The sequence below is a fragment of the Triturus cristatus genome, chromosome 5_1 (assembly GCF_964204655.1).
Source record: "Triturus cristatus chromosome 5_1, aTriCri1.1, whole genome shotgun sequence".
Classification (NCBI taxonomy): domain Eukaryota; kingdom Metazoa; phylum Chordata; class Amphibia; order Caudata; family Salamandridae; genus Triturus; species Triturus cristatus.
The window spans coordinates 548,648,435-548,671,775 of NC_140587.1; the positions used below are offsets into that span (position 1 = coordinate 548,648,435).

The window sequence follows — 23,341 nt, forward strand, 5'->3', positions numbered from 1 at the left end:
CATTTGAAATACCATTTTAGGTTTCTGCTTCTCGCGCTTCGAGAAAGCAGAACTGTATGCCTGGTTGGAGGTGGGCGGGTCGGGGAGGAGTGGCTTGCCCAAAGCTGTGGGCCCTTCTGTTTGGTCGGCTCTCTGGGGCCGACCAAACTAGTCATGTGCACTCTCCATTTTCACTATGTAGGCTGCATACAGCTTACATAGAGAAAATGGCCTCCCTACAGGTGCCCGGCTGGACGCCGTCCGCACCAATCACAACGCTGCTATTGCAGCATTGTGATTGGCTTAGGGGGAGGGAGGATGCCGGCTTCCTGTTCTGAAGCAGCAGGAGAACGCAGGACCGAGGCGGTGAGGGAACAGGTGAGGTAAGTTTTCGTTTTTTTCTTTTATTAATCCCCCCACACAACCCCCCCCTCACCTGCGAGTCATGAGAGCCGCGACTGGTTGGTAAGCATAAAACAGCGCAGCGTCTTGAACCACAAAGGACCCATCACATTAGTCCCACAACTTTGTCATGGTGGCTAGAGATAAATTTATAACATAGCAGAGCCTTCAAGAGCAGAATGTAGACGTCATATTCATCGCTGGGAGTACCCAAGCATGCGGTCTGTGGAAAGGGAACATCACAGAGGACACTGCAGGGCTAAGTGTCTGGTCACCCACAGAGTTCTGAAGGGGTTTCAAGTTTGAAAGACGTTAAATCCACTGGAACCAAATGCTCTACACCTCTCACATGCACAAATGTATGTCTGCTGTGTTAATAAGGTCCACATCCGACCTTGCTGTATGATAATTTTGTATTAATATCAAGGTCTATTTTTTTTTAAAGTGTTTAACTTCTGTTGTAGTTCACTGTCCTAGCTCTGCTGTCACAAACATTTGCACACTAAACGATATCCTCAATTATTTCTCATTGATTTTTCCTTCACCTAAGAGTAGCGAGATAATGTAATGTTTCTTCAAATGTGTAATAGCTGGCCTACTCAATGACTCTCATCCTATGTGCTACACAAATATACACACTGCTGGCATGGCTAAATCCCTTCTTCAGTAGTCACCAAAAACATTGAGGCACTGTAAATACAAAGTAAAAGTTGTTGAACGTATGAGGACTGGAGACCTTGGGTGGGACTGCCCTCCAATAGGAATATCAAGTTTATTCTCTCATTAAGGACAAAAGGGCGACAATTAAAGTGATCACCTTGGCGTGCAAAAGAATTGATAGAGAGAAAAGATTAAATCACTTTTTGCTGTTGCAAGGGAAAACCAAAGACAGAAGGTTTTAGGATGCACAGTATGCAAGTTACAAACTAAATAAAGTCCCTTCCACTTCTGCTCACTACATAGCATACTTGCTGACGAATGACTCTTATCACATACAGTTTGCTACTGCAAACTGAAGGAGGGCCTAGTGTACATAGAACATTAATGTAAATGTAGTACTCCCATAACTTGTTTACATTCAGACTACCAGAGCACTATATATGCTAGAAACCATAGGGGGTTGTGTATTTTCTATGGCTAGAGCGTCCAAATGCAATTCTCTGCCTTCGTCGCGGTGCCAAGAATCAAATTTACTTGCATTTAGAAAGTCTTTTAAGACCTGGCTTTTTCCCCAAAGCCTAATAAGATTCCTGTATTTTTTGATTTCCAGTGTTAGCGACATGCGACCTGACAGAACATTTTGCATTTCTTAGAGCCAAGATGCCCTCCAAGGTAAACCATGCACTGTGTAACTATCCCCCCTAAGCTAAAGATTTTGGATACACAAGAAGTCTATGCGCACAAGAAGGTGGTAGTAGATCTTCTCGAATTATTTTGTGTCAACACAAAGTTAAGCATATGGGAACAGAATGTGTTTTGAAAGAGCTTTTACGTTGCAACTTCAGCTTTCCACTCACACAGTAATGAATTTTAAACACTTGTAATGAGGTCAAGTGTATTAAAAATGGTAGGACTTTCAATTCTTGCTGCGAAAAGTGTATTTTTAGAAATTGTTTGCCTAAGCAATATGAGAAAAAGTTTATTGCCTCTAGGGCAATACAAGGAAAGCATTTTAACACATTAAAAAGGATGGCATTGATCACCAAGATTGTTTTAATAGGCGCTTGTATATGGAAAATAGTAGCTTAGGTTTCTCATTACAACATATGTTTATTGCATAGCCTTATTTCCAGCCACCTCCTGAAATTCTTCATGGGCCCAACCCAACGGGAACATCTCCCCTCCGTGGAGACCACCTACAAAACTGAAGATGTTAATAAGGTACAACTGTAGTCCGTTTAACAACAAACTGTAAGGCCCATCAACTTTTCCCCAATTCCTTCCTGGCTGCAGCACCAAAAGACCACACTTGATCCCAATGTTTCCCGAAATCTGGATGATAAGCCTCCAAAGAAAGATTCACGGTATGAGCCGCCCCATGCTTCACAGATACCAAAAAGCATAGAGAAGCTGCCTGTTGGACAAACCCGCTCTGGTTTTGTGCGGCACGTTGCTCAAGAATCCCTCAACTGCAAGGGTAAAACGAGAGACCGGAGGCAGTTACACAGGCTGACCAGGCTTTATTGATCAACCTAAGTGTCTGCGCTTCCTTCAAAGTCCATAATGTTAACCTCTCTACATTTAGACACCCTACTAATCCACTCCCAGACTTGAACAAAAAATTACGAGTGGGGAAACAATACCCACAAGACTTAACAAAATGGCGCTACCCCAGCTTGCTGTCCTCCTCACTGGGTGACTTCAATACATTAAGTAGGTAGTTGTCAAAGAAAGATTTGATCACCGCTGCATGACAGACATCACTACGTTCTTGTACTAGCATGGTCACAGTTCCGCAGTGAGGACTTGTTCACAAATGTGTCTCCAACCCTGCTTCAAAGATCCCAGTCATCCATCTATCATGTGATGCTCTGTTCTCGTATGGGTGCCTCCCTGCTCAAGCATCCAGTCCCAGCCATGCTGAATGATTAAGATTATTTCTTCAGGTCAAGATAAAAAAAATTACATCAATGGAAGGATCTTGTCACTACTTTTAAATAAACACTTTATTCCGAATGGCATACTTCCAATTGGCAGCTGGATACCGGCCAGCGATCTAAATTTCAAACAAAGGGTTCACTCTTAAAATAACCAATAGGAAAAGTTGTCAACACATCCAAATACTATGATAAAGCAATTTCAAGCAGGTTGTCAGCAAAGCAGCAGCATAGCGTGGGTATATACAGAAGCTGCATGTTATCTGCAGTTTTTATCGAATCAGTATTATAAACAGATCTATTATCAAATGAAAATTACATCGATTTATATTATCTAGACCAATCAACACTATTGTTAGCCCATAAAAACAGATAACATGCAAGACGGAGACAGTTTTGGCCAGTCAGACATCTGGTGAGCAGATTACAAAAACCTGGCTGGCCAAAGTGAGCACCTGCTCTCAGACCGGCTTCCAGGGGCAGTCTTCCCAGTCAAATAGGATGGCCCAAGTGGTTTTCACAGGGATTTCAGAAATATTGAAACATTTCTGTAAAGTCATGGAAGTGTTCCTTGCTCAGATGGAGTAGGAAGCACTTTATCCTGCAATAAAAGGTGCTTCTGGTGTATCAAGGTAATGATGGTGCAGAACACAAACAGAGGGCTTAGAAACATTCTAGCACTTTCCCATAGATGAGCAGCCTATGCCGGTCTTGAAACAGAAAGCTTAACATTTCGGTTTTACAACCAGTCTGTAGATTTTCCATCGCTTCTACATCTGTATCAACCTCCAGTCTATCAGAGTGTATGAAGTGAGTGTAACAAGTACACTGAAAATTCACTATTGTCTCGGTTTTAAATAGTCTCTCTTGAACGGCTGCATCAAATACAATTTTCTCCACTTTAACTTTTCTAAGAAATTTTCATTCTTATAATATTGAATTCCAAAATCCGGACAGGACCTTCTTTTCAAAGCAAAAAGCATGGAATAAAATGACAACTGAAGTAAAGATGCGTAGTTCATATACATATCTGTAATAACTCTGGTAATAGGCGCTGAATGGGTGTGAAGATCCTTCTTTTACTCATGAAAAATACAGAATATGGCTTTGAAGCAGACCACGGTTCTTCATTGCGTACTTTGCTGAAATAATGAAAATTATGAAGATGTCCAATGCCAAAGGAAACATGGCTACAAGATTTGGACTGAATGACCAGGACAGTACTCTGAAGCAGTGCAAGATTTGATAACTTCACTGGAAGAGCTGAAGCAAATAAAAAGTCTGTCAAAAAAGCTCTGCAGGATTGAAATCAGTAATAAGTTCATACGTTTTATGAGTCACGCGAATTGCCAGATAGAGCACAATTGTACACCTTTGTCCCGTTATGATCCAAGTAAAGTAAAGCAATAATTCTTTATTTGGGTCTGATCGGAGTATTGCTAATCTAACTTCACCAGATTTCTAATGGAGATAGGAAGGTTTGGATGCCCAAATGTTAGATCTTCCAAGTCTTCACGGTCACAAAACACAAGAAGTGAGGAAAAAAAAGCAAATAAAAATGACCTGGAGGCTTTACTTCCCATTTGTGCAAAGCATGATGGACTCAATCACAAGATTTGTTTATTCTGAAGAAAGGACAGTGAGAAGAAAGCTATTGTGGTGCATTAGACACTGCTGACTCACGGAAACTAACTCGCCGAGACGGTGGGGTGGGTTCCATACTTGCATTTTTCATGAAGTGCGCGCACACACACACAACCCTGCGGATTTAGAGGAATGAGGGGACGCACCTTGATCGTAATACCATTCAGTGAATACAGAAGTCTCATTGCAAGACTCAGATCCTAGCACTCTATATATATATATATAGTAATTTGTTTAATGTAAACTTTGGCTCAGAGCACTGTGTGAAAATATAATGCTTAAGAGATTCTGGAAATAGGAAGGCATGAATTTTCTTTATTGCATGCATGAATCATCTCACCATGCTCTTTTTAGTGTGCTCAACACAGCTATAGGGTAAACTTGGAAGACTGGTTGAGAACTACAGGTGATGGAGAGAATACAGAACTTTTTGAATAGTAGAAAGAGCAAGTCCTTGCAGCCTGGACCTCGAGGAACCGGTTTTCCAGCTTGCGATAAACAGGACTTCCCCGGCAAGATGGATGAGCTTACAAAACTGACATGGTTGTGCTTTGGAACTTTTAGATAAACTGCAGAGAAAGGTTATGTGGTGTCTAGGACCACCTGTTTTTCCAACCTTTGTTATGAAGCCATGTAGAACCGTATAACTTAATTTCCAGAAGGAGTTAGAAGTTCTTCTGAGCCAGGAAAGACCATGATCAAAAAAATGATAGGAAGGTGGCGCATAAAGCTCTGGCAGACTTGTGCAAAGTGCATTAACTGATCAAGCACCGGTAGTTACAATTTCTGGAGTATGTGCACCTTACAAGCCTAGGATGCTCCTAGATGACATGGGATGAAGGGAGGGAGTGGCCATATAGCTCAAGGATTCCAGACTGGCTGGAGGAGTCTGCAAGGTTGCCTTTGAAAGCATGAAATGCCTGTAAAGGATACAGGTCTGAGGAGTGCACGTCGCAAACGGCAAGACGCAGACTTGAAGATGAGCAATGGACCTCATCCATGATGGTAACAATCACTGTAGTGTTTAAATCTTTCATCTGTATTCACAAACATCAGGTACTCACTGAACGGAAGATCACAAACATGCTCTTGAACCTCACGCAGGGCAGATGCTGTCAGAAAAGTACACTTTGTGAGGACAGGGTGACATCTCTGGCAGACATATATGCTTTATATACAGTTTGCTTCACATGCCCCAGAGATCTCCATCTGGCCTCCTTAAACAGACCTTATGATTCCTACCTGGATTATTACAGGAATGTAAAAAACAGAGGCATCCTCATCCACTGATGCGAGGTATACTTTGAGCAAAACAGCAAAAAGAAAATTCTTGGTAGAACCCCAAGGATTCTACATTCTACTCTCCTGTTAGATGCAGTGAAGGTGCGAGCATCCGACGCTACATGGCTATGACCAAGGGGCCTTTTCTCTTCCACTAGGGGCCCGATTACCATTGTGGAGATTTACGTGTGGAGATTCCGGCTGGCTGGAATTAACTAGGTTGCCTGTCTATCTTTGCCTAAACACACCAATTCAGAGTAATCCCACACACTGGGAATTACCCATACTGAACCAAATTTTGTTCTATGTAAAATGCAGCAAGATATTCTCTTTTCCATGGATCGACACTCTGCGCTGAACAGGTGGTTAATGGGAGCAGGTGCAAGGCAGGGAGTGAAGTAGGGCGTGTGGCCTGGCAGCAAGAAGCACTAAATGCCAACCTGTGCAAAGGGAGGTAGTCAGGGCTGGAGTCAGGCTGCAGCCTAAGCCTAAAGTGATTCTACAGGCAACATGTTCTGGCTAGTAAAATCGGGTATGGGGCTTCGCATCTGGAAAGTTTGGGTGTGGATCACCCTACCATTTATAATTGGGAGAAGTGGCAGCCCCACTCAGGATACTGCTCTGTTCAACTTGTGATCAGGCTCTAAGGAGAAGAGGTGATTAAGCAGGGCACTGGAAGAAGAATTAGTGGAAAATGCAAACCACTTCATCCACAACTGTTGCAAATTCTAGGACTATACTCGTGAGGACTAAATCAGTGCCACTGAAGGATCCAGATTTTATAGAAATTAAAGAGGCAACACCGCAGCTGCAAGTGAAGTTCACAAAGTGACCAAGCGGCCAGTGATAGACATGAATGCCTCCAGGATCAGCACTTGAAATGGGGGAGGTACTATTGGATGCTCAGTACCTACACTTTTTTTTTTTTTTAATTTGGATGGGGTAGTGCTGGCACTTTAATTGGAGAGTACCAGGACTTCTTAGCAGCAAACATGTAATCTGAAACAATGGGTACCTCCACTTCTATATTTTCACTGCAAACACGGCCTGTGATACAACACTTAAGAAAATTATTTTGCACCATCTCACTCACTTCTAAAAGGTTCCTAGCATCAACAAGGAGGCACTTTATATTTATGTTGTGGTTTTATATTGCACAAACATGGTACAAGGGTATTTACAGAAGAACTTGGATACTATAACAGAAAAATTACACAGCAGATCAGACCAGTCAAGCCTTCAGCTGGCTTCACAGAGGATCATAGGAATGGGAAATAGGTAAGACATTCACAATCTTAGCCATAGTTTCTTTTGAATAGGAAGACTGGTAGTTATTATTTTTTTTTAATGACAAGATGGGAGGAGAGGGGGTGGTTGTACGAAGAGTAGTACCAAATCCTTGATATGCACCCTGAGAAGGACTGTTTCATACAGCATTCTTGCTTAAATACGGGAGGCCCCAGGAGAAGGGTTTCAGAGTTCCTTGCCTCGCACTGCATGCAAGAGATCTCCAGTATTTCAACTAGATAGGAAGGAGAAGAGTTTATGAAGGGCTATGTGAGTGATGCTGGCAGAATTAAATAATATTACTGCAGTGAGGCACTACTGAAGAGTTAGCAGGACGAGTGATATGATAGAATTTCTTTTGTCTAGTAACAAAGTGAGCTGCCATGTATAGAAATGCCCTACAGGGTGTCAGATGAACTTTACGGTGCCCGGAGAGGAGCACACTCCTGTAGCCCAGTCTTGAGAAACTAGTGCCTGGACTACAGTCTTTAAGTCCTGCTCTGGAATGAACTGCCTGATGCATCAGAGTAGTCCGAGTTGAAGACTTACGTTTTTGGCCATAGCGGTGATTTTTTTCGGACGGTTGCACAGGATAAAATCCAGGATTTGGCATTCTTCACAATAGCTGGTTTGCAATCTTGTGGGGGAAAGGTTTCCATCCATTCTCGTACAGGAAGCATAGAATTCTTCGGTGAGATTAGTAGGACGTCTGTTTCAGTTGGGTTAACCAACCTGGAGAACTTTAGAGGCTGTTATGACCCTCTAAGAATGGACACCTGTAAACCTGTATTTTTTTACCTTCTGATGGTGCCAACTATTTGGTCCTAAAGTGCAGCCTCTAGATGACCTTTTGCAGTTAACTTGAACAAAGTAATTTACATATTGAGAAAAGCAAGTTATCCATTTGAGCCTAGTTCAGTTCTGACACTTCGACGGAGGCAACTAGCATCAACCGCGATCACAGCACTGACTGTAGATGCTTGAAAGTGGATAAAAACAATACATAAAGTGTCTCACTAGAAGGCATTTTTTTCTGTTTAATGAATAAAATAGAGTTGTTCCTCTTTCTAATTAAAGACGAGTTAGAAGGAGAAACAATAGAGGAATGTGAATTTCTCCCACACAGACTGATGTAATTCTAAGAAATGCTTCGAAACACTCCCTGCTCTGTCCCGCAGCCCAGATGCCTAGTCTCCTAGGAAAGGGGTACGTCAGACATGGGAAGCGGGCTGAAGGGCAGGCGTGTGAAACGGGATAGACTGCGCAGGGCAGAGCAGCCAGCCGCTGCAGGGCGCCCCACGCACCGTCAGGGGAGCAAACCCAGCTCCAGCGGGCAGGCCTATCACTGGAAGCCCCTATCAAACAATCCTCGAAGTTAATGAATAATAAAAAATAAACGCAAAGGACAAAGACAACACCTCGGAGAAAACAATAAGCCCCACTTCCTAAATATCCTTGTGTGGTTTAACTACTACAACGTATCCGGTTTTTAGACTTGTAAGTTGCACAAACTTAGGTCTACTCTGGTCTAAAAGGACAAGAATAAATCCGTCCTTCAATTAAAACGATAAACTAGGTTGCCTCCCGCACAGGCCACACTCACATCCCAAAACAATGCAAGGGACAAGAATATAAAGCTGAATCGTTCTATGCCTCGGTCCTGTTCAATTTCACTGCCCCTTTAAGTGCATCCCACACAGACCAAACTACAAGGCATCGTCCTTCCAACAGAGCGTAATCTAAGGGGGCATAGCAGTCCTAGACACATTTCAACTAGCCTTACCAGACATCAGCCGGCTCCACCGGCTGCCGGTAGCCGATGCTTTTTAAGGCAAATGCCTGTCCACCTCGTGATGGGAAAAGTAGCACAGACATGACCGAGCGTGGCCCTGCCGGGGCGAACCACCCGATTTGTTTCCTGGGAAGGAAGCTCATTATAGAGTGCATAATAATTTTATCTACATTGCAGATAGTGTCTCTGGGCCAAATGTTGATGCTCTCTAGCCGACCCCCCTTTGTGGCTCTGCATCAATGTGTAATCTTGAGGCGCGCGTTAGAGTGGTTTGCACCATGTTTGATGACCGTCATGATTGGGGGAGGGGCACTGCAAGAGGTTCCGGTGACGATAACATTCATCCCCCAATCACCCGAACATCCATACCATTCATTTGGAACTGTATCACTTAAACAAAACGAAACTGAAGTTTACATTTAGCATGCCCTCAGAGCATACTTCAATGTGTGCATGTCTCTACAATGGTGAGGTTCCGTTTGGAGGTTTAAGTCATATTCTCCCATTAAGGAAACACAACAAATCAGAGCGGATATAGAAATATTAATACAACCAGTTTTAAATAAAAAAAATTTAAAAAGCGGCATTTTAATTGGATGAAATCTGATTAAAAAAAAAAAATGTACTACAAGGAAGATATCTATGATTTAGGAAGGCTAGATCAGAGTTACTAATGGGAAAAGGTTTAGTAGGTGAGGCACAAATTAGACATGCATGTTTGCATCACCTGGTGAGTGAACCGGTCAGTGAGTATCTGGCATATTTTTCATTGCTACAAAGAAACACTCTTCAAGGTCACTTTTTGGCTAACATGATTTAAAAAAAATCAATGGCACAGATTTGTAAATTGTACTGAGGGAGGCTTCAGGTTAATGGCACAAGATTGCCAGAAATGCAGATGAGAACGGTTTGAGGCTTTACAACGTAAATATCAGACTATATACGCATTTTCAGTTACAATAGATCATGCAGACTCCACTACAGTATATGAACATTATAAAAACTGTAAACTTCGAGACAGGTGATTTGATAGGGACCTGGCGCTCACAAGATGATCACATAATATCTCACACTTAATCCTATCTTTACTGCTGTGCCTAAAAAAGAGGGGGGGGGGGGGGGTCACCCAACTCCCCCAAAATTTGATCAGCAGATCAAAGAGCCAACATCCAGCCTCAAGCACTCACCACAGTATACATAAAAGTACAAAATTGTATGTTCATCAACAATATTTTTATTTTCGGCCTACTGGCTTCTTTTTAGTTTTTAGCCTTTACATATTTCATTGTACAAGGGGCGTACCCCATGACTTCTTCAGGGCTGTCTAGCATGTCCTCTTATTTCTTCTTAACTCACGGTTGTTCTTCTGACCTGGATAAATTCAAATAGTTCTGCACAGATATATTCTGAATATCATCCATCCCCAATCTAGATTTATGATCCGTTTTTATTGTCAAAGTGAGAGGTTTCTCATTAATGATCAGAGGTCCTCCTGGCAAAGTGTTTTCCGTTCCTTCTTGGTGTTCTAGCGAGTCACACGCCGAGGTGAGAGCGTACTCGCTCAAAAACCAGGAAGAAACGAGAAACACTTTGCAGGGAGGACCTATTGTTGTTATTTCTTTTTAGGAGAAACCTTTCAATTAGACATTAAAAAAAACTAACTATAAATATAGATTATGGGTGGATGATATTTAGAGTATATTGGTCACATCTGTGGACAACTGTTTTATTTTATCCTGGTCGGAAGTACAACCGGGAGTTAAGGAGAAACCCAGGACTTGCCCCCTTTTGGCCAGACAGCCCTAAGGAAGACGTGGGGTACGCCCTTGTACGACGAAAAACGCGTTGGTTAAAGTTAAAAGATGAAGAAGAGGCCAGTTACCTGAAAATTTAAAAAAAAAAAAAAACTAAAAACCAATATAGTTGACAAACATACAATGTTGTGTACTTTTATGTATACTGTTGCGTGTGCTTGAGGCTGGAGTATTAATATAAAAACAGATTGTCAAGATTAGCACACTGAATCTTTTTATCCCGCCTGGAAGAATGAAAGGCTTAGTTGGCCTCGTGAAAATGTAACCTGTGATATTCAGGCTCACAAGCTTCTACAGTGAGTAAGCAATGTTTTAGGGAAAACAAAATACTCAAAAAAAATCCACTAATCTTATAGGAACAAAATGGAAATTCGTACTTTTTCAAGTGGGAAGATTTAGAAAATCTTCAATTTGTGTCTACTGAAAAGCGTTCCAATTAAAAAGGATTTTCCATAATGAGCTGCTGTAGCATGAAGAACACATTGTGCCATGTGAGGCTTACTGTCATACGCATTATGCGGATTAGTAGCTATGCTGATACTGGCAAAGGAGCGCTCAATAAAAAAAGAGGGAGATATATTTTGCGACTCGTCTCAGTGCTACTGCTCCCAATTAATAATTGGCCCAAACTACCATTTGGGGTTTATCAAAAATCCCAACTTAAAAATGCTTGGCTGCATCAGACAGCTTGCGACCATGTACACTACTGTATGTAGCGTTTGTGCAGTTCTGCTGAAAGTGATGGGGCTGCAAATATAAAAGCAGGATAGGCTGAAAGCAGGGTCCTAGGTTCGACACTTCAACGTGAAATAGGTTTTGGGCACAAATCCAGACTGTAACAATGCCACATTTGTCTTCGGTTAGGATTTTTTTCCTTTTATCTAAATGCTCATCCCCACAATATCTCTGCCATTTGTAGCCAAGACAGGATACCATCAAAAGGATACGAAGTAAGACAGACAAGAAACACATTCAGAGCATTGCCCGAGAGGGACTAAATAATAACAAAGACGCTCCAGAATGCAAAAGGAAAAAAAAAAAAAAAACACAATGTAAGAAAAAAAAGCACCCGCATGGACAACCACCATGTTTCTGGCTTTTGGATAAAAGATGTAGGGGGTTCAAAAGAAACTGGCATTCAGTGACTGAGGTTCGAGGGGGTAAAGTGGAAATAAACTAACCAGACTTAAAGTTCATTGAGCTCAGTCATATGACAGATCAACGTGCTATCATCAACAACACAGGTGGTCAGAGACAGTGAATTAAGCGATTCTGTGGCTCCTGCATTTTCCTCAAAATTTTGGATTTGTCACACGACCCATCAAAACCACCCATTTTAAAAAAACATTGTTTCTGACTCAAACGGATCAAACGTTACTAAAACATAACACATTTTGCTGCATAGTGGAAGGTCCTTTGCAAAGGTTGACCAGTTACATTTTAATTGCTTATTGCTGTATTTCGGTACTAAACTGATACCAATTAGGTGGAACCTTTCCTAAGACAGTGTTACTTCATTATTTCTGCACGTTAACACGATCACAAAATGTGCCCTATTAAGTCACATAATTTCCCTGTTCTTGCTGCATAATTTGCATGAGTTCCAGATAATGTAGTCCTCCCTGCTCGCTTCATTCAAGCGGCCCTGGTAAAACCCGAGGCATGGACTGGTGACATTTTTGATTTGGTTTTTCTGGCAAATGTATTTGGGAAAAAAACTTCCATGGCCCATCTTGTCTGTATACCCTCCCCTCCCCCAGAACACTTTATGCAACAGAAATTGGCCACTAGCGGATTTGTGTATTGTAGAGCAAGATTTGTGCTACACTTCATGTGATCATGATCTATTGTGCAAGACCTGGCAACATATTAGTATTCTAGCAAGCGGGTGCCTCAAGTGGGAGTTCGCCAACAAGATACATCAGTATTTTCCTTGGGGATTCCTTACCCAGAAGTGAGCGTGACAATTGACCATCATAGTCCTCTCGATGAGCTCGTCAGGGCATTCCAGCAGGTGGTGGCCAGAGACTACGCCTGCGTTGTTTAGCAGTAGAAAGACATCTCCCACCTCCCTTCGGACCTGCTCGGCACATTGGTACACACTCTCACGCCGGCCCACATCACATGTGTAGGTGTAGACCTCCAAGTTGCGGCAGGGAGTAACCTCTTCCTCCGCCACAGCGCCCCGGATGGCAGCCTCAGATGCTGTAAGGGGAAATTAGTGTAGTCACTAAGAGGAACAACACACATCATAGTCCAGAGTTAATCAACTCCACTAAATGAGGCATTGACAAATGTTACAAGAGAAACCAACATGAGCCTGAGGGAAATCCACAAAAAATAGAACATAAAAGTGTGAAAGGAAATAGAAGCATTGAACATGAACCATGACCAAAAACAAGCTCCCTCTCACACTTTTCCCCCACATTTACCAATAGTATGTATTATTACTACATGCCCAGGGTATGCTCTTCATGAAAAGACGTGGGGTCCAAACGTTCATGCCAGAGGCAGGCATCTGTCATTATAAATTTTTTTTTAGCTTATGTCCGAAGAAATGTTGCATGAAGCAGTTCACAATTTGTAAAAGAATATTGACAGTGACTAAAGTTTTCTCTCATCTGATGCCAGTGCTGCTGAATGTTGGTGATAGGCAAACCAAGTCTTCATAGTCTTTTTTCACCTGATACCTCTTTCATCCGCCACCATACACTCCATCCGCCTTTATCTCATTTGTGCAGGGGTTCGCTCATGTCCGTTTTCTCCTTTTGTCACCGTTTTCTCGTTTTTCTTCCCCTTTTTCTGCCCCTCTCACTCTTGTTATGGATCAAAGCCTGAGTGTGAAAAATAAGTCCCAATACCCAAAAATAGACCCACCCAAATTAAGCACTGTGTGATAGTAAACATACACAGGATGGCAATGAAAACCAAAGGAGCACCAGGAGTGAGAAAACCAGACATGTAGCGGGCAAGAGAGCCTAACTCCACTAGGGGTGCAGGGAAAATGCCACGCCCCACTAAGAAGGCGGTGAGACAGCCAGTTGCCACTAGGAATGCATTAAGAGAGCCAGACACCACTAACATAGAATTGAGATGACGAGGCCCCACTAGGAAGAAGTGAGAAAGCCAAACTCTTCGTGGAGGACAGCAACATCACCAGGCTCCGCCAACAATGCGGAGAGAAAGCCTGGTTCAGCCACACTTGATGGAGGCCATTCACATCCTTGAAAAGCCCAGACAGTACCCCGCATTGAGGGCTGCTTTTCTCCAGCAACAGTGACCGCTCGATCTAAAGATGCAGGAAAATGACCTCTGTACTATTCAGCAGTAAAAAACTAATTTGCAACATGCTCTGCAGGATATTATCACACCTGCACCTCTCTCCTCAAAAAACCTCTCAAATGTTTCATAATCATTAGGCTAGTTCTTCAGACCTTGTGGCAAATCGTGCTCTTCAAATAGGGACTATTCAGGATGAGTTAAGCCCTTTATACATTTAGCTATACCGCATCACAGCAAAAATGAAGGATCTTTTCGTTACTGACAGGGGAGGACTACGGTGTAAAACAACATTTCTCTCCATCCGAAATGCGCTTTCAGGGGGGAAGGGGGGGTGGGGGGGGACACTTGCAAAGCTGCCAGATCGCGTGCATCAGAAACAATGAGAGCAACTCTGACGTATAGGGAGATACTGGACACTGACGCTTGCCAGATTCTATTCATCAATCACAAAATTCGGAACATCTTAGTCCCCTGTGATGCGGTGCCAATGAAAGTTGCATAGAGCATCCAGGACTCATATTTGCATTCCTTAATTCTAGTCACAAAGAACTGTACTGATGCATGTCCTGAAGACGGCTGGGATATCTTCGAGGCGATCACAGGCAATTGTAATTTATCAAGGTTTGCTCAAGTAAATCTGGAAGTTGGTCCATTGTGCATTTGTGTTACTACAGGCATATAAAGAGAGCCGCATAAGTCTGAGATGGCCCTCAATTGGTGTCAGTAGTAATAACGGAGTCAGACTATTTGGGAAGCGTCAGGAGGGGCGTGGACATCAGCAGTCACAGACTTCCAAGGAGGCAAACTAAGTGGGCTGCAGGGGCAAAGACTAGTGCAAAACGTAGTTTATTTAATAAGGGAATTGTCTAGGTTATCACATGTAGCGTGTTTTAGACGCAGAAGTGTGGCAGAAGTCTCAACTACAATTTCTGTTAAGAACACAGGCCAATTTTCCAACCCAAAACATCCCTAAATATGGGCCTGACCTCAAGGACACGATATGACTACCTAACGCCTACAGAGTACAGTGGGATGTGTGTAAACTTCCTAAAGCGCACAAAGTAGACAAGCTAACACAGATGTATAAGCTAGCCCAAGCGCACACTTTTATTGTAGCAGCTTTAACACTTCAAACAAAGATGTTTAACAACAGAAGCAATGGTCGGTACATCGAACAAGAGTTGGTGGGGTGTTTAACATTAATCCAGTAAGCATATTTGAGAATGGGTTGAATACGCCACAAAGAGGTGTTATGACTATCCAAAACACATACTGTGCATTGGGTGCAAATACTACTCTAATCCCACTGTATGTAGTTCTGCGATTTTTATTTTTCTCTTCACATCCCCATTGGCTTTCCAGTGTCCGTATTTCTTTACCTCTCTCTTCATAAAGTGTCAATCAGATTTAGCATATGCTTTAGGTACCAACTACTCCTCTCTTTCCGCATTGAGGGCGTTTGGCAAAGTAACACAGGCCCACATTCTGCTAGGTGCTTGGAAGTCTACCCAAATCGCATGCTGGACAACCACCCAAGCCCCACAGTGTGCAAGGAGATTGGGAGACCACCCAAAGCATGTGCGTGGAGGTTGGACATCTGCCCAGAATGTGTGCAGAAGTTGAACGTCCTCCCAAAGCCCAGAGTGGGCAAGGAGGTTGGACATCAGTTCAAGGCCCACAGTGTGCAAAGAGGCTGGATGTCCACCCAAAGCCCACAGTGTGGGCAGAGGTATGCCGCGATGTCCGCTCAAAGCCCACAGTGTGTGCAGAGGTATGACGTGATGTACGTTCAAAGCCCACAGTGTGCGCAGTGGTTGAATGTCTGCACGAAGCCCACAGTGTGCGCAGAAATTGGATGACCACCTCAAGCATGTCAGAGGTGGTTGGATGACCGACCAACCAGACTATAAGAGAGCATTGATTGATCATCCAAAGCCCACAGAGTGGTAAAAGGTTGGATGACTCCTCAAAGCCCACGCGTGCGAGGAGGGTGGACCACTTCCCAAACCCTGCTTTGTGCAAGGAGGTTGGACAGCTACCCAAAGCCAGCAGTGTGCCAGAGGTTGGACAACAAGCCAAAGGCCTCAGAACGTTGTGGCTTTCGAAGGCTGCTCAAAGCTCTCTGTCTGCAAGAAAAGTAGAATACTACCCGAAGACACAGTGTGTTTGAAAAGTGGATCTGCCTAAAGACCACACTGTGAAAAAGGTTGGAAGATGCCTTTTTGCATTCAGTGTGCAAAAAGGTTGGAAGACTCCTCATGGCTTGCAGTTAGCAAGGAAGGTGGAAGGCTGCCCAAATGATAGTATGTACTGAAGGTTTAGAATGCCCAAAGCTTAAAATGTGGTCAGAAAGTGAAGACTACCCAAAGCCCACAGTGCGTTGAGCAACCACCCAAAGCCAAGAATGTGTGAGGAGGTTGGAATAGTGCCCTAATTCCAGGCTCCCCAAAGCCAACAGCAAGTTGGCTAGATGACCAACTAAAACCCACAGTCTGAGTAGGGTGAATGACCCCTAAAGCCCTTGCAGTCTTTAAGACTGCCTAAAGCCCGTAACCTGCAAGGAAACTGAAGGACTGACCCAGGACACAATGTTTGAAGAAAGAGTGACTACCTAAAGTACACAATGTGAAATGAAGTTGAAAGATGGACCAAAGCTCAGTGTGTAAGGAGGATGGAAGACCACCCAAAGCCCACACGGCGCGAGGTTCAAAGACTGCCTTAAACCCTCAGTTTACAAAGAAAATTGAATACTTCCCAAAGGATACAATATGTAAGGAAAGGGGAACTGAGTAAAATCCACAGTGTGCAAAGGGGGTTCAAAGACTCCTGAAGGGATACAGTAAGCAAGGAAAGTGGAAGACTGCCCAAAGCCCACAGTGAGTAAGGAAGCCAGACGACTGCCCAAAGGCCAGAATCGGCAAGCACTGTTGGACTGCCTAAAACCCTCAGTCTGCAGAGAAAGCGAAAGACTGCTCAAGGCATACGATATGCAAGCAAGGTGGAACACAGTCAAATGCCACAGTGAGCGAGGATGGTGAAAAACTGCCCAAAGTGTGCAAGTCGGCAGTAAGACTGCCTGAAGCTAGCGAGTCTACAGTGAGTGAGAAAGGTAGAAGACAGCCCAAAGCCCAGAGTGAGTGAGTAAGGCAGAACACAATCCAAAGGCCAGAACTGGCAAGCAGTGTAGAAGGCTGCCTTGAAACCCTCAGTCTGCAAGGAAAGTGAAAGACTGCCCAAGGCATACGGTAAGCAAGTACAGTGGAAGACTACCAAAAGCCACAGTGAGCAAGGATGGTGAAAAATTGCCCAAAGACTAAAGTATGCAAGTAGGGTGGGAGAATGCCTAAAGCATTAAGTCTGTAAGGAAAGTTGAAGATTGACCAAAGGCCATAATGTGAAACGAGGCTGGAAGACCGTCTGAGGTGTGCACTGTGCAAGGAAGGTGGAAGACTGCTCAAAAGCCTACAGTGAGCGAGGAAGGTGGAAGACTGCTCAAAAGCCTACAGTGAGCGAGGAAGGTCCAAGACTGCTCAAAAGCCTACAGTGAGCGAGGAAGGTCCAAGACTGCTCAAAAGCCTACAGTGAGCGAGGAAGGTCCAAGACTGCTCAAAAGCCTACAGTGAGAGAGGAAGGTCCAAGACTGCTCAAAAGCCTACAGTGAGCGAGGAAGGTCCAAGACTGCTCAAAAGCCTACAGTGAGCGAGGAAGGTCCAAGACTGCTCAAAAGCCTACAGTGAGCGAGGAAGGTCCAAGACTGCTCAAAAGCCTACAGTGAGCGAGGAAGGTCCAAGACTGCTCAAAAGCCTACAGTGGGCGAGGAAGGTCCAAGACTGCTCAAAAGCCTACAGTGAGCGAGGAAGGTCCAAGACTGCTCAAAAGCCTACAGTGAGCGAGAAAGGTCCAAGACTGCTGAAAAGCCTACAGTGAGCGAGGAAGGTCCAAGACTGCTCAAAAGCATACAGTGAGCGAGGAAGGTCCAAGACTGCTCAAAAGCATACAGTGAGCGAGGAAGGTCCAAGAATGCTCAAAAGCATACAGTGAGCGAGAAAGGTCCAAGACTGCTGAAAAGCCTACAGTGAGAGAGAAAGGTCCAAGACTGCTCAAATGCCTACAGTGAGCGAGGAAGGTCCAAGACTGCTCAAAAGCTTACAGTGAGAGAGGAAGGTCCAAGACTACTCAAAAGCCTGCAGTGAGCGAGGAAGCTAGAAGACTGCGCAAAAAACACAGTATGCAAGGCTGACTGAAGCCTGCCCAAAGCCCAGTGTGCACGGAGGGTGAAAGGCTGCCCACAGTGTGCAAAGATGTGTGTGATGTGCAAAGGGGGATTTAAGACTGTGGAGAGCCACAGGGTGCGGGGAGGTTGGAAGACTTGCCAAAGCACACAGTAGGCAAGGAAGGTGGAAGACTGTTTAAAGCCTACAGCGTAGCATGGGAGGTGGAAGGTTGTCTAAACACTATAGTTAAATAAAAGTTCATAACAAACACTTCATTAAATTCAGGAAAACATATTCCTGGAAAAACACTATAGAGAAAACCTCACTATTTACAGACCTCAATAGACCCTGGATGCATCTCTTGTTCCTAATAATTTTAGGAACAGCTGTAATCAAATCTATTTCAGGGGAACTTGTGATCAGAGTCAGGAAGATGATCAACCCATGAGTTCAATGATATGAGCGGTGTAAGATGGATGACCCATCGAAGTAAGAAGTGTCCCTTTACCAGTCACAACAGGGAGTAAAATCTGTACGATATGCATGTGATGGCCGTTTATGCACTGGGCTGGACAGCGTGGTGCTAATTGTGTCATGGGCAGAAAATGAGTGGCACAATGCAGACTTGTGGGTGGTGGTATAAAGCTCTCCCTGCAGTATTGTGTGGATTTGTAAGGCAAAGCGCTTATAAGTGGCACCGCACGGCAATGCGGCTCAAGGATAGCGGCACAGCTGGTGGAAGACCGCGGAGAGCAAATATGGTTTATGCGCCGGTGCAAGGCAGCATAACTTGATGAAGGCTGTGCCGAGTTGATTCATGTGCCATTCGCCCTGCAGATGAAAGCGGCAGGAAGCCCTATGTATCTACACAGGGCACGCTGCCTTGTGGATGGAAGAGCTGCCTACAATCGAGCCGTGGGTGTAGTCAGAGCAGTTGAAAGAAGCTCCTGTTAAACACAACTTAAAGGAAATTGCTAGCATGTCGTAAATGTACTTTCACAAGTTGCGCAAACGTTCACTTGTTCACCATTGTCTATTACCACGGCAGTGAAAATGTGTGCGTTCGTTTATCTTCGAATCCAGGTCATTTGGTGTAACGCCGTAAGGAGTGAGGTGAAACTATAGAGTTCTTGGAACAGAACTAAGTGACTGAATAGATGATTTCGGAGAGGTCTGTCCTCTGAGCATCAGCCACTGTAGAACCAAACACTGCGCTTGGTGGCACAACGAAACACTACTCGCTCATGTACAGGCGGTAGTTTCAAGCCACCCTGATCATACGCCGATACCTGCAGTACAGACTAAAAGGGCGCTTTGTGCAGCGTGACATGTATTGCGAGTCAGCGTAGGTAGGGCTTTGAGACTACTGGACGCAGCCCGTGTCTGAAAGTGTTACTAGCCTGAGTGTACAGTATGCACTGGCGGTTCAGTGTGGTAAGTGAATACAGTGCGGCACCTGGTTTGAACAAAGGGACATGGCTGCGCCAAAACGTGGTGATGACCAGCACCAAAGAACCATGATGCTACTAAATGAAACCCAGAAACTTGGTTCCGAGACGCTCTGTTCTAGATAGTTAAATCCAAACTACAAGTGATCAGTCTGTGCCAAATAACTGACAACGTGACTTCTTCACAGCTTACCCTCTGTATGGTAGAGCAAGTTGTGGTAAATACATAGCACACACAACGCCTGGTACATTATACAGTGGGCTCAGACTGCCTTGCAACAGCTCTCCTGCTTCCGGTGTGATGTCTTGCAGTTGGTGTCCCAGTACAAAGCAAAGGGCCCGGTCAGTAAAAGGATACCTGGAGGTGGATTTCTGCGCCATGCGCCGGCATTATGCAATGCAGCTTATTGTTATTTCAGTACAGAGCGCGACAGGCCATGCAGTGCGGCATGAAGGCATCGGTGCCTGTGTGTGGGTTGTTATAATCACGGTTTTGTTGCGCTATGCAATTCTCAAAAGACTGCAGGTGTAGTTTGAGGGCAGAGTTTCCGGCGGTTGCAGCTACTCGTGTGACCGGTGTCAGACGCTGTGGTGTCTGGTGGACCGTGCATGGGAGAGTGCCCTGTGTGCCGGCCATGTCTGGCAACACGAAATGAATATCTGAGCATAACAGGCAGCATTGCTGCAGCAGGTGGTGTGTTCGTGTGCTAGAAGAGTGTCGCGCGAGTGAAGGTTGGCCTGCGCGTGTCAAGATGCCATGTGGCAAATGCGTGTGTTTTGTAACATTGCCAGCACGTGCAAGGCAGAACATGCCGTTTAGTGCGAAGCGTCCTGTGCACAAAGCGGAGTGGTTTGTGCACGCAGTATGTTAGAGGGGGTGCCGTCTCATAAGGCTGACAGACTTACTCGTGCACCCTGTGCCAGGCGTTGTGGTCTGCGGCACACTTTGTAGGTCAGTGCATGGCGGAGAGTGCCTCAGGCGAAGAGTCCCAATCGGCTCTCGGGGTTACTTGTGTCAGGTGGCTCCTGGAACTTGGTCTGCGCCAGTGCATGGCAGTGTGCCGTGGGGCAGAGTCCCATATGGCTGGCAGCTACAAGTGCGCCCTTACGCAAGAAGTGTGGTGTGTGGAACACACAGGCCAGCCCACAGCCCCTTCCTTACCTTGCCGCTCCGCGTCGCTGGCCTGGATGTCCCGGTACACGGCCCGCACCAGCTCGGCCGTCTCCTCGTTACTCTGGCTGTTGATATCCCACAGCACCAGCACGGCCCGGCGCCGAGCCAGCTCCAGGGCGAAGAGCCGGCCCAGGCTGCCGCCGGCGCCCGTCACAAGGCACAACTTGCCCGCCACGCTCTTCTCCCGGGGCCGCACCAGCCAGCGACCCGCTGCCTGCACGAAGGCCCAGAGCACCTTCAGGGTGACCACCAGCAGCTCCAGAAGGATGTTCATTCCGACAGGCGGAGAGGGCAGACCGCCTCGAGTACAGCAAACAGTGTGCGTAGTGCTGCTTCGGGGTGTCCCACAGCCAGGCTGTCCAATCCGCCCTCCTGGAGCCACCGGGAGCTTCCGGGACCTTGCACTACTCCCCGTCTCCTGACTGAGGTTCTTTAAAATCCGTCAGCCTCCGCCTCTCTTCCCACTTTTAACTACTTCAAGAACTGAAGGCACTGAGAGGGACGATCGGGAAAGCTGGTTTATACTGACTGACAGACCATGGGCGATGCTGGGAGGTGCTGCTTGCCAGTGCCGCCCCTCGGCACGGCCATTGGGCAGAATGGGAAGGACCCGCCCAGAAGAGACGGCCCTGGCTCTCGCAGTCAGCCCGGCCGCGGCGCCGAGCAGGCTGTGGGTGCGCGGGTCGGTGATGGCAGTGCTCTGCTGCACACAGCATGGTGAAGGGGGCGTCCTGGCAAACTATCCTTGAAAGCAGGTAGAGGAGGAGACTGTCGCCAGTCAGTGCAGGATAGGTGGGTGCTGCTAGTTGAGATGGGGACGGTGGCAGGTCACGGAGTCAGTCAGAGCAGGAAAGGGGGTGCTGCTAGTGCAGGAGGGGACGGTGGCAGGTCAGTGAGTCAGAGGAGGGGCGTAGCTATGGTGCAGCAGGTGCAGCGCCATCAGAGTCCAGCGTTGTAAGCGGACTACTGCAATATAGGCAGTGTTTGGGGAGAGGGTGGTGTGTGTGCAATTTTCCTGCGCTTACATTACATCCCCTGGCATCTCTTTCCGAGTTGGTGAGTTTGCCAGCCTCACACCGTCGGGGTCATGATGGCTGGGGCAGGAGAAAGGGGGAGGTGTGGACAAGCATGGGGCCACTGACCCTGTCTCCCCGACATGAAGGTGTTTGCTGATGGATCAGAGTAGAGGGGCAGGGTTGGAGTACCCTCTGGCAGGCACACCATGGAGGTGGAGGTGCGACTAGAGGAGGGAAAGTGAAAATGGCAAACATATTTGTGTGAGGCGCCTGTATTTCCGAGAACACTACAGCGAGGTGCACTGATAAGAGCGCACCTCACGTGTGTGTTATATCTGTTGTCTCAGCTGTGTCGTGGCAGTCGTCTCTCACGGCCCATGACTGGTTACTTACCTGTAAAGTTCATTACTCCGAGTCGTAGGCCTCCCCGTCACAGTCCTTACATACGTGAGCGTCAGCTCCCTCTGCAGACACCCTCAAGCAAAAACACCCCCAACGACTCTGATCCCTGCCCTCCAGGCCATGCCCGCATCCTGTGGAACACAGGGAGGGACGGGAACCAGGACTGTGACGGGGGGTCTACGACTTGGAGTAATGAACTTTACCGGTAAGTAACCGGCCATTCCGTCCTCGTCATACAGCCCCGTCCGTCACAGGCCTTACATAAGTGAGCAGATACCCAAGCAAAAAAATCGGCTTCAAACACTACAGCTGCAGAAACAGACTTTATTATAAGCAGCACTGTTACACGTCCTGCACAGAGCGCAATACTGCGTTCCCAAAAACTGGCAGACACACCAGCACCCACCACCAAGCTGTAATGGGACATAAAGGTGTGAGGCGAACTCCAAGTGGCGGCTCAGCAAATCTCAACCATGGAAGCCCCTTGCAAACAAGCCCAGGAAGCAGCCAGCCCCCTGGTAGAGCGACCCTGAACAGCCCCAGGCACCGACACCCCGGGGACTCATAAGACACAAAGATAGCCCACTTCAGCCACTGACTGAGAGTAGCAACAGAAGGCTTCAGACCCTGTCCCGTGCACGATCCACATGCACACCATGGGCCCGCTTGACACCCAAACGGTGCAGCAGAACCTCCTCCTCAGACTGAAGATCAGCACACAACACAGGCAAAACCTACTTTTCCAAAACATGCATCGCGGAGGGTACTGTAGGAACAAATGCAGGATCCGGCCTGAGAACCACTTTATCCATGAAACAGCCTTTACTACGCAGCCAGAACTATGCAGTACCATTACTATACGGCAATACAACGAACGCGTTTTTACCACGCGTTCCATTATTACAACGACTTGCATTAGGGAATGTGTTGTTGGATTTTAATTCTGACACCTTCCCTACTGTTGCACAGACTGGAGTTGGAATAGTAATGTATACTATTCCAAAGTTTA

At 45.7% G+C, this 23,341-nt stretch overlaps 1 protein-coding gene across 1 annotated transcript in view; it reads right to left on the minus strand.

The window, feature by feature from the left end:
• The window catches only part of RDH10 (retinol dehydrogenase 10), a 112,407-nt gene extending 90,946 nt beyond the window's left edge, over positions 1 to 21,461 (minus strand). Inside the window, exons 1-2 of the mRNA XM_085605427.1 lie at positions 20,903 to 21,461; positions 12,745 to 13,001 (exon numbers count right to left, since the gene is read on the minus strand). Of these exons, the coding sequence (XP_085461553.1) occupies positions 12,745 to 13,001; positions 20,903 to 21,188 (543 nt within the window). The 5' untranslated portion in view covers positions 21,189 to 21,461. The remainder of the gene's footprint in view (positions 1 to 12,744; positions 13,002 to 20,902) is intronic.
• Positions 21,462 to 23,341: the final 1,880 nt, after the last annotated feature.